The following is a 10,675-nucleotide window of genomic DNA, read 5'->3' on the forward strand; positions in this document are numbered from 1 at the left end:
AGCTGGGAATTGAAAACCAGCACAGTGCTTAAGTGGTTGGAAAAATTACCGTTTCAAACAAACCTGTTTTGATTACATTTTGTTGCAATAAATGTCTTTTAGTCCCCATCTCTAAAAAGCTTACTCCCCTTCCTTATTATTCAAGAGTTTTCTGTCAACCACGTTTTTACTGCAACTTTTTGCGGACACGGTTATTAAAAAGAAACAAAAACAGTCACTTTGCACTATAGCCAATTTGTGATTTGAAGTGCTCAGCTGATTATCGACTGGAAGGTCATAAAGGTAAATAAACCGCTGTAGAGAATTTGGAAAAGCTGACGTTTTACGCGTTAGCTCCGGGGTTACTCCCTATAATGGCCAATATGGGGAGGCTCCGCCCGAAAGGGGTAGGGATTTCACAAGTTTAGGTATATGAAAGGTAGGGATATCACTCACTTAGGTATTTCAAAGGGCCTTCAATTAAAATATTTCGAATAGACCGAATGCATAAATGGCTGCCAATTTAAAATTATTTTGTATGCATTTAAATTAGCCTGACTAACCTCGCTCTAGAGCAAAAATTCTTTCGAATTATCAACTCAAAAACGAGGTTAGTCAGGCTAATTTAAATGCATACAAAAGAATTTTAAATTGGCAGCCATTTATGCATTCGGTCTATAGACATTTAAATTTATTAAATGCTTCATAAAAATGGCATCAAGGCTTCCTGTTTTTCAGTATAAAGTACACGAAAGGTGTGCCTCTTTTGTCAAAATGGTATATGAAAGGGTAAGGGGTTGGACCTCGGTGCAGAGCCTCCCCTTACAAAACTTTTTCTAGTATCTACTCCCTGGGCATTAGCTCTTCATTGGGGCCAAAACAAGGGATAATGCTCAAAACACCAGCTTTTTTACCTTTATCAACTTTGAGTTGATAATCAACATTTTGTTCACTTGCCTGCCAATGCAGCACAACAGTTTCTTAAGGTCGCGGGGGATACCAACAGCATGAATAAATTCATGAAGGGAAATTTTGCTTGACCTGCATCTTTTAAAACGCTTATTTCTCAGCTGTTATGGGTGCGATTAAGCTCTAATTTTACATAGACATAAAGAAATGATGAAAGATTGTGAATGTCATCTTTTATTTGGTAGATTGCATTTAACGGCAATGTTATAGCCTCGCTAGTGCCAAATTGGGAAAAACATGATTTTGTGGCAGAGTTTGCGGAACGAGTAGGAGACAGCACACTGTGATCTTGTCAAAAACTAATCAGTCAATACCTCTAGAGTGTCATAACAGAAGCGGATTTTTTAATTTAAAGTTTGCCAGCAAGTTATGGCGGTTTAAGTGCGCAAATTTGAATTTAATGTCTTCTACCTCTTTCTAAAAGCGCTCTTTTAAAATTCCGCTTTTGTTATGACACACTACAGTATTCATAGTTTACCTATCTGCAGTGGCAAGTCATGAAGTTCTGTATCCGTGCTGTATTCTCTGCCACAAAATTGTCGGAAAAGTCCAAACTATGAGATTTCCGAAGTTGTCCCGACCTAAATACGATCATTTTGCCAAGGAGAGATCAAGATGTAATTATGGTAATTATATTCCACGCTTTTATGGTGAGAACAATGCGTTTTTATAAAGGACACGATTGTTTATGCCGAATAGTTTTTGTGTTTACTCTGAGTTGCAGAAATATTCAAATTTAAATGAAAATAAGCTCAAAGACTTCCTACAATCTATATGAACGTATATCGCTAAGTGTTGTTTTAAATTGGTTAAAATATCAAAGAAACAGGGATTTTTTACAAATCACGCGCACCGCCCATATTTTTGTCCAGTCATAAATATCTCGTAAAGTTGTCGATGTCAGTCGTTGTTCTTCGTGCATACGCTTTAAATAAATGCATAATGATGAGCCTAAGGTGTCCCCCGCGACCTTAAGAAAGTAATACTTTGTATAATTTAAAATTAACCACTTTCTTAATTAAGCTTGGAGGGGGCGAAGTGTTGATGGTGTAAATAGAGCTTTTATGGGTGAAACCTAACTGGGAGTTCTCACGAAAGAAAAATAAAATGACTTCTGATATAATTAAGGATCCCTCCTCTGACTAGCACCCCCCCCCCCCCCTCACACCATCTACTGTCACATGTTACACCACTTCCACCAAAAAAATCAGGAAATCTGAAATAGCAACCTACCCTTCCTCCTTAAAAATTTAGACAAACAAATGTACAAAGTAAAATATGGGGCTGTACTACTGATCTTATACACAAAATTAAATTGGATGAAAACAGCTGTAATATATCTCTTTGGGGATGTTGGTGGAAGAAAATGTGAAATTTCTCCAGCAAGCACTCCATCATTAGGTAGTACAACATCGAAGTTTTGTTGTAAAGGGGGGCCTCTCTGGTTGTTCTCACACCTAGTTGTCAATGAATACCAAAGCATAAACAATATTGAATCACCTGTGCTCTTTCTTTGACTGTAACTGATATAAAATCTTACTTTCTTTACAAGAATGCACAGTCTAAAACAATTTTTGTGGTATGTGTAGTTTACATGGCCACAAGTCAATGTGTATGTGTAGTTTACATGTCTACAAGTCTAGAACTACAAGCTGATTCCTTTGCACCAACTGATTCAATTGCACCAACTAATTTAATTTCTACAGTCAAACGGAGCGACCATTAAAGACCCGGATTGCAGAACACAATAGGGCAGTTGCCATGTTTGACCATGACTCAAAGATCTCCTGTCATGTACATGAAAAACATGAATATAATCACCATATGGATTTTAATGCCGTCAATGTAGTTGGACATGAGCCGAATTATCACAAGCGACTCTTTTTGGAAGCCTGGTTGTCCATTAAGGATCTGCACTCTGGGAACGACTACGCTATCATCCCAGAGGTTTACAAGTCCTTGTCACGCGCACGAGTTTCGCGCCACGTTCTTTTGTTTCAAACTTTTACATGTTATATTAAAAGCGCGCGCTAATGCGTTGCCTTTTTTAAATCGTTGTGAAAGCTTTGATTTTTTAACTGATGAAGGCTTAAGCAATAGCCAAAACGTCTTGAAAAATAACATCAAAATACAGTCAGCGACAAACCTTTAACAAACTAAGCCAATTCCCAGTAGTTTTAAATCATAATTGTCATGAACAAATTGCAAATTGCCCAAATAATCACCCACACTTGGGGTTAATTTAAAAAAAATCACCTCCAATAATCATCAAGGAAATACAGCATCTCACCATTAGAGGATGTTATGTGCAAATTATTTTATATTGTAACAGTACTCTTCATAAATGTTTGTGGTGTTTGAGTCCACAATGTGATTATGACTGACGGAGTTCAGAAATTTGCATAATTTTCTGATATAATTTTCAAATATTTAATAACCTCCAATAAATGCTTAAATAAATCAAATCGTCATATCCTGGTTAAGCAAAATCAGCATAACACTGGTTTCATTAGTAGTTTTAAAAATAGCATGTTTTCTTTTTCTTCTTTGAGCTCATGTTTTAACAAATTTAGAACAAGTACATAATAACATGTGGGTGTTTGAGAAAACATAAAAGCTGTGAAAAAATAACAATCTGTAGGCGATTGTGTTCACAGCTGTTTAGAGTTCTCCCACACTATCACAAGTGTCTCCACAACTTTAAGGAAACAAGGAAAGAAAAATATGCAATTTATTTTATAAAATATGTGCTCAAAATAATTTCACTTCCAACAAAAAAAAAATGTTTATTCTTTTTTGCCAAAAAAGCAACTTCTATAACTGCATGTCAATAATTTCTCCAGCCTTGTTTCCTAGAAAATTTACATTATTGTTTGCTGTTTTGCTCAAATAATCACCTCCATTTTAAGTAAATAAAAAATAATCACATGGGCATATTTTTCAAGAAAAACAGCTGTTATGTCAATGCAGCAGTACTCTTTTGGAAATTATTGCGGGGGCTGTCTGACAAAAGAGTCAAAACAGTCCTATAGCAAACAAGATAAAACATTTGTCCAAGTTAACTTATGGATTCCTAGTCACGTACAAAATCACCTCTAACAGCGTAATCAGCTAGTAAATTTATAAGATGAGAAAGTTAAGTTACTTTAAAAAAAAAAAAAAAATTTCTAAGAATGATCAGAATTTCTGTTGTCTCATTGCTAATATAAATACAACATCAAGAGAATTGGTGACTAGATTTGAAGAAAATCATAAAGAAATTGGTGATATTGCCTGATGTCCAATAAATTCTCAGCACTGACATATATACAAAATTGATATAATTTAGTAAGGAGAATCACATTTACATCATAATGTAAGCTTATGCTTTGAGTCAAAATTCATTTCAAGTGTTTGCATTGGCTAGCTACAGGAAATACGACCAAATCTGGGAAAATGTGAAAGATCAGATAACATACTGATATTAGAGAAGCTGGAACACAATAGACAGGAAGTCTGACCTTGGCCGGGTAGGACTCAGGCCAGTTATTAAAAGAACACGCCAGTTGAGATGTAAATATAAGATTGCGCAATAAAAAAATGCATTCCTGCTTTCTAAGCGCTCAATAATTTCGTGTAATCTTGACCTTAACCTGTCATTTTGAGCACACAAATAATGCTGTCTGTTTTATTTACACTAAACATAGTTATATTTTTCCTATTCGGCTAATTCGAATGGCATTCCAAAGTCCGGAAATCAAAAGCCTCCCTTTGACTTGAGCTCAAGAAACCGGAACAGTGATAAATTGGACCGTCGCATGCAATTTACACGCGCGCGCAAACGAGCATTATAAAAATCATTTGTTCAGAATGATTAGTTTATCAGCAATCCTTTTCTCAGATAACGTATTCAAGAGGAATAACGGGTGAACAAAGCAACAACCAGACTTAGATCGAAACAAAACAGCCATGTACAAATATAAAACAAAGATCACCGCTTCATGTATGATGTAAGCTTCCAAGCAAGAAAGTTTCACGCAGGTATATCGCTCTCTAAATTTTACTATCAATCTTAAAAATTAGATTGTAATTATAACCTCATTAATTTTGTAAAACAAATCTCCAAAAACCATCGGAAAACCGAAGAAAGCTCGCATTAGCAGTTTGGTATTTCGCTTTCGACATTCATAAATTATACATAAAGTCAAAGAATGCACGCCAGTTTCGCAAGGCGACCAGTTTCTATTTCACTACAAAAATGGCGATTGTCAACGTGCCCACTGAAATTATTTAAAGTTTTAAGTCTTTCACTGAGTTCTTTAGGAACCACAGTAGCATTTAGCTTATAAGGTGTTTCTCTGCCAGTCTCATCGATTTTGCTCATTAACATCAACACACATCAATACTTCCATTTAAACAGTTTCTTGAATATAATGCCGGACAGTGACCCGGCACTTTCCACGCAATTTCATCAATGTTCCTCTTCGCTTTCCATATCTTGACTCGAAGCTTACTGTTCGTAGGAAATCCTCTAATTCTGTCCTCTTAAAGTATTATTATAAAAAGGTCCAGTAATGCTGCGTTGAAGAAAGATACGGCGAAATTATACAAATACAAACGAACGGTAGTGCAAGCTGACAACAACATTGCGCTACGAAATCATCTTACTGGTTGGTGATTTGCGTTCAATGTTTGTGTCTTGGGGCTAGTATCGGACGCTTGAAGTTTTGAGAAAGCCATCAGAGCGTCAGGAAAGTTTGGCGGTGTAGCCGGTGTGTTCGCTGGCGTTACGAGCTGAAAGAAGAAATGAAAACGTCTTGAATTTAAGGTCATCAACGACATCAACATGAAATATTGCTAAGGACGAAGATTCAAAGTAAACTTACCGCGTTGTGTTGATTATGGGAAGGAATCGCTGCTTCTTGGAAAAACAAACTCAAAGCGGTCTAGAGAAGGAAAGAAAATGAATACAGCTTTATATCACGACAGTAAAGTTTAAAGAACATATCAGCAAGTACATGTACGTTGAACCAAGCCGCTTCGACATCACGTCGAAATCAAAACAATCACTCTACTACCTCAAACTGCCAATGTGCGGCCTGTAAAAGCTGCTTAGCTTGGTCTCTGGCACACCCAGCAGCCATTACGAACTGATTTATCATGGCTTGTTCTTTTAACGCGTCCATCTCGATAAAGAACGGCGAAAAAAACAAAACACTTGCAACTCGCTTTCGTTTTGTCGGCGAGGCAAAAAGAGCGAACACACCAAGTGTGTTTTTGCTTGGAGATCACGTGTCATAACATGACGTCACTGCAAAACAAAGGAGATCATTGGTCGATAATTATAGAAAAGTGGTCTGATGTGACATCGCCATAGAAACAGAATTCGAAAGAGAGAAAATTCAAGGCAGAAGAACTTCGCGCTTGAGCGAATGGCAGCCAAAATAAGACTCTTATCCCGCCATATTTTGAAAAATACATTTCAAGAAACGCCGTGCACAATATCTATCTACAGAAAAATGTATCATTCGTCATTTTTATAGAGTTTCTTTGCTGCAATCGATGCAAACTCCGCTGTCAGTTTGTTTGTTGTCTTGCGTAAGTACACGTGTAAGTACATTTCTGATAAATTGGTCACGCGATATGAAAGTGAAAAGTTCCGTAGACTGTAACCGGTGCATTAATTTTTCACTTTTTCTCTCCGTAAATTAGGTCTTAACCATTGAAAACAAAATAACGGAAGTGACGCATTCGAAAACAAGGAAATACCTTTCAGATGTTGTGTGTTTGCGGTCAAAACTGGTTCACTTTCTGCATAATTTGTCTTTTTCCAAGAAAGTTGGAACGTGCTTCGAGGAGATATTGTCTACATAAAGCGTCGAGACAATTAAAAATAGCTATTTATATCATTGTGGTGATGTTGATGATCAAATAATATTTTAAAAATATGAATTTGGCGCTCGCAAATTGAAGGGAAGCATTGAATTTACACAGGGGACCCCGCTGAAAACCACAGTATACACAAAGAGGTGCAAGCAGATTATTGACACCTCGGGCGGCATCGTGTGTGGCCTTTCACTGACAAACGCAGTTTGTTTAAAATTTGCAAAAGTGCATTCACTGAAATTTTTTCCAGGTCTTAGGTGAAGACGCTATCCGCCCCCTTTTTCAAATTTCATTGTTGTTTTAGGATGTGAGGTTAGGTTACCATGTAAACTGTTCGTGCCAGGGCCGCCCTTCTCCATTTTTAGCGTGACTCTAAGTACTAACAGAATTAATCCTTCAAAATATTTCATTTATTCATAATGTTTGTTTTGTCCATGGAGTTTATGCTTTCCGTAAAAATAGATTATGCCAAGCAGGTTTTCGTTATGAGCTGTTTTATACTGTCACCGATACATTTAGTTAAGATGTGTTTAGGCTAGGAAACGAAAGCCTTTTGGTAATTTTCAACAGAAACCAGGAGCTAAAATTGGCTTAAAACTTCTTATTGAAATTAATATTTCCGCCTTGGGGATGTGGGTATAAACCTCCGGTACTTCCTTTTTAAAGAAATATTATTTTGGTTTTCGTGGTGGTGAGGGGGAGGGGAAGGAGGAAGTTGAGATTTTTTGGGGGGTAGGGATATCGAAGAATTGTGGTAATTTTTTGAGATTGGGCGCGATAGGTTGCTTAGAATGGCAAAACGGTAAACCAGTCACTGAGGAGTGCCGAATCTTTTAATTAGCATATTAACGGCTTATTTTTTCCGAACTGCTGGTGAACCTGTGAATTTAACAGACATTTGAAGCGATCCCGCAGAAAACCCTTTCAAATAACATTTTCTCGCCCGACCCTCTTACCCCAAAAATTAAACGGCGAACGCATGGAGGACTGGTTACCAAGCACATTTGCATTACCGTTTTTACGCTCTGTCTGTCTGTTTTAGCCTTTGTTCAGCAATCGGTTTTCAAAAATTCTCTGTTCGATGCACTTGCAGATATTCTAGAACTGCTACATCCAACATCGAAATGCCTCCTAAAAAGAGCAACTCCAAAAACTCTTTCAGGGTATTTTCAAACGATAACTATTCAAAGTTTGCAAACAGATTTCCGTTCCTAAAAGAACGACAGATCAAAGCAAAACTACTTCAAACATGGAGAAATAAGTTTACCTCTCAAACGACTAAAGGCAAAGCAGAGATCAAGAAAGCCAAACATCGGAATAAAACTCTGTTAAATGGAGGTAAGACTGGTTTGCTTTCCCCTTTTTGCGATGATAAATAAACGCGTATAAATCATAACTTACTCGTTTTAAAAGTCGAATCGCCATCACAACAGCCATTGTGAAAACAAAGGCCAGAATTTCGAAGAAAGAATTATTTTAAATCAATAAATGAAAACATTCACATAATTTGGTGAATCGTTAGTCTTCCATTCATCCATAAATTGATCCCTCTTTCAGACACGGTTTGAAATGAATTCTTACTTTTTGGCTTCCAGCTAGACAACAACGATTTCAAATCGAGTGCCGCGATTTTACTATTTACAGAAATGGCGGATTGGCCCCCAATAGAAAATTAACTTGGTTTCAATGCTGAAAGACGTTGCACTTATATGTCAAACATCATAGTGCAGCCAGTTTTAGATATAGTGAATATTTTAAAGCTTATTTTCCAGGCGTTATTGGCTTGGAACGCCTAAAGACTATTCTTCTCGATCTTTATTTTCAAACGATCTTGATTTTGATTAATATTGGCTTTAGAGGTCATTCACTTGCGCTTGCAAGTTTTACTTCATTTTTAATGATAATGAGATTCATGCATGCAACATCCTCTAATAATTTTAATATATTCATTCAAGCAGAGTGTGGCACACCAGTGGTGAGCCAAAAAGATGCTTTTGAAAATAGATATAAGAGTTCACCGCTTAGTACATACTCTAACAGACGTCACAACAATAAAGTGCGGGATGGCTTCGCTAAGGAAAAACGGTGCCAAACAGCAAGAATTGCGAATTGCTCATCACCATGCTCAAGTGAGTCAACAGCTTGTGGTTCTGGCAGTTCAAGTCTGGGTAACAACAAAGTTGTAAAGAAGCAAAGAGCCACACATGGAAGGAAAGAAAACGAACTTATTGATTTATTCCAGGAGATCAGCGCAGAGCAACTTTTAATAGAACCGGGAGAAATCAATGTTGCTGACAACGAGGTCATGACGAGTACTCCTGTCTGTTTTAACCACAAGGAGTGGCTAGAGAGGCTTGCGGAAGACGTGGAGGATGAAAAGGTACCTGGGTGGGGTGGGTGGGGGAGGGGGTGACAGTAGGAGCGGGTAGAGTTTTACTAGTTGGGGTACGGCGTTTTTTTCCCTTTAAGTCTGAGGGTGGGGCCTCCCTTCTCCCCAACTTAGTGTGACGGGTTCGGTGTATTAAAGGTAAAGTCTACATCAAGCCTAGTGGCCCATCAGCAGCCGGAGCTTATCCCGGTTTTTGTAGCATGAAGCGACTAGACTAGGAGTATTTTTACTTCCCCCTGGATGGGATGCTAGTCCATTGCAGGGTTACCCCCCAGCATAAGTTTGCCGGTACCCATTTATACATCTGGATGGAGAGAGGCACTGTGAGAGTAAAGTATCTTGCCCAAGAACACAACACAGTGACCCCGACCAGGCTCGAACCCGGACCACTCGATCCGAAGTCCAGCGCGCTAACCAGTAGGCCACCGCGCCTTCCATAAGATGTATTATAGCTGGCCAAAAGATGGATGTTCACTGCCGGGGTTTAGTCCTCACAAATGCAATATGGAAAAAAGGTGAACGTTCTCGGCAGAAAAGCAACATCAAGCAACTTCCGGGAAAAGGTAGCTCCTACCCCAAAGGCGAATACATTACTGACTTTCGGGTTAGGCCGTGAAGGCCTCCCCGGGGCTGCAAAAACCCAATGTTGATCAAAACAATGCTAATCTCTCATTTTAGAACACAAACACAGTGTGTGGGATGTTCAAATGGAGAGCAGACAGAAAGAGGAAAACTTCACAGAAAAACGAGGAGGAGAGCAGCTACGAGTCAAGGTAAAATTATGATCAATTTTCTTTCTCGTTTATTTGCCAAGACTGTTATTTCAGGCTCCTAGATTGTTCGGAACGGGCGAAAAGAGGAACTACCAGGGTCCGCTTTCCTTAGTCACTCTCCTTTGCCTGTGACAATGGCGTTACTATGGAAGCAAAATGAACGCGAATGGTTGATATAGCTGGAGATTGGATACATAATTACTCACAATTTGATCTCTTTCTGTGGTCCTAGGTGAAAATTTTAAAACGTTAAGTAACCTCGATCGTTTACTTGTTCGCAAATTGTCTTGATAGATCATCTTGGGAATTGGGCGGGGGGGGGGGGGGAGGGGGCGCTTATTACAACAATTGAACTAACAGACAGGGGGTTTATTAGAAGGGAGGGGGGAGGATAAAAAATGTGGGAGGGCGGAGGGATTGATAAACTTTTACGGTATGTTACGATTTTCGGATTTCTATATTTTTACTTTTGTTTTTTTAGGTGTTTAGTGAGTAATGATCGTGAAGGCTGCAGCAACTTCTTCAGTATGTTTGATGAAGAGGAAGACATCTTTCTTTAAACAGTTCTTCTTCATACGAGGAATCTTTGATATTGCACAATAAAACTTCTATACTTAAAAGTCGAAGTCCTTGTGTCACATTCCATCATCAATTTATTTTAACCTCTCGAGTCCTTTTACTATGTTCGAAGTCAATAAAC

General features: G+C 38.2%; 2 protein-coding genes across 3 annotated transcripts; one reads left to right on the forward strand and one right to left on the reverse strand.

Annotated features, from left to right (window-relative positions):
- Positions 1-5,149: 5,149 nt before the first annotated feature.
- On the reverse strand, positions 5,150-6,191 carry LOC144631934 (UBA-like domain-containing protein 2). The gene is made up of 3 exons (XM_078490508.1): positions 6,006-6,191; positions 5,814-5,873; positions 5,150-5,721 (listed from the first exon to the last, which is right to left on the reverse strand). The coding sequence occupies exons 1-3, from the start codon at positions 6,111-6,113 to the stop codon at positions 5,587-5,589; spliced, it is 303 nt and encodes a 100-aa protein (XP_078346634.1). The 5' UTR covers positions 6,114-6,191; the 3' UTR covers positions 5,150-5,586.
- A 1,610-nt stretch (positions 6,192-7,801) lies between these two features.
- Positions 7,802-10,629, forward strand: LOC144632479 (uncharacterized). Of its 2 annotated transcripts, none has more exons than XM_078491148.1 (4): positions 7,802-8,151; positions 8,769-9,193; positions 9,881-9,975; positions 10,457-10,629. In XM_078491148.1, exons 1-4 carry the CDS (start codon positions 7,938-7,940, stop codon positions 10,533-10,535), a joined length of 813 nt encoding a protein of 270 aa, XP_078347274.1. In that variant the 5' UTR covers positions 7,802-7,937; the 3' UTR covers positions 10,536-10,629. The 2 variants fall into 2 exon arrangements, with proteins under 2 accessions (XP_078347274.1, XP_078347276.1); XM_078491150.1 differs by having other exon boundaries at positions 7,807-8,151; positions 8,772-9,193; positions 10,457-10,626.
- Positions 10,630-10,675: the final 46 nt, after the last annotated feature.

This window comes from Oculina patagonica, chromosome 12 (genome assembly GCF_052425735.1).
Source record: "Oculina patagonica isolate OP01 chromosome 12, crgOcupat, whole genome shotgun sequence".
NCBI classification, from domain to species: domain Eukaryota; kingdom Metazoa; phylum Cnidaria; class Anthozoa; order Scleractinia; family Oculinidae; genus Oculina; species Oculina patagonica.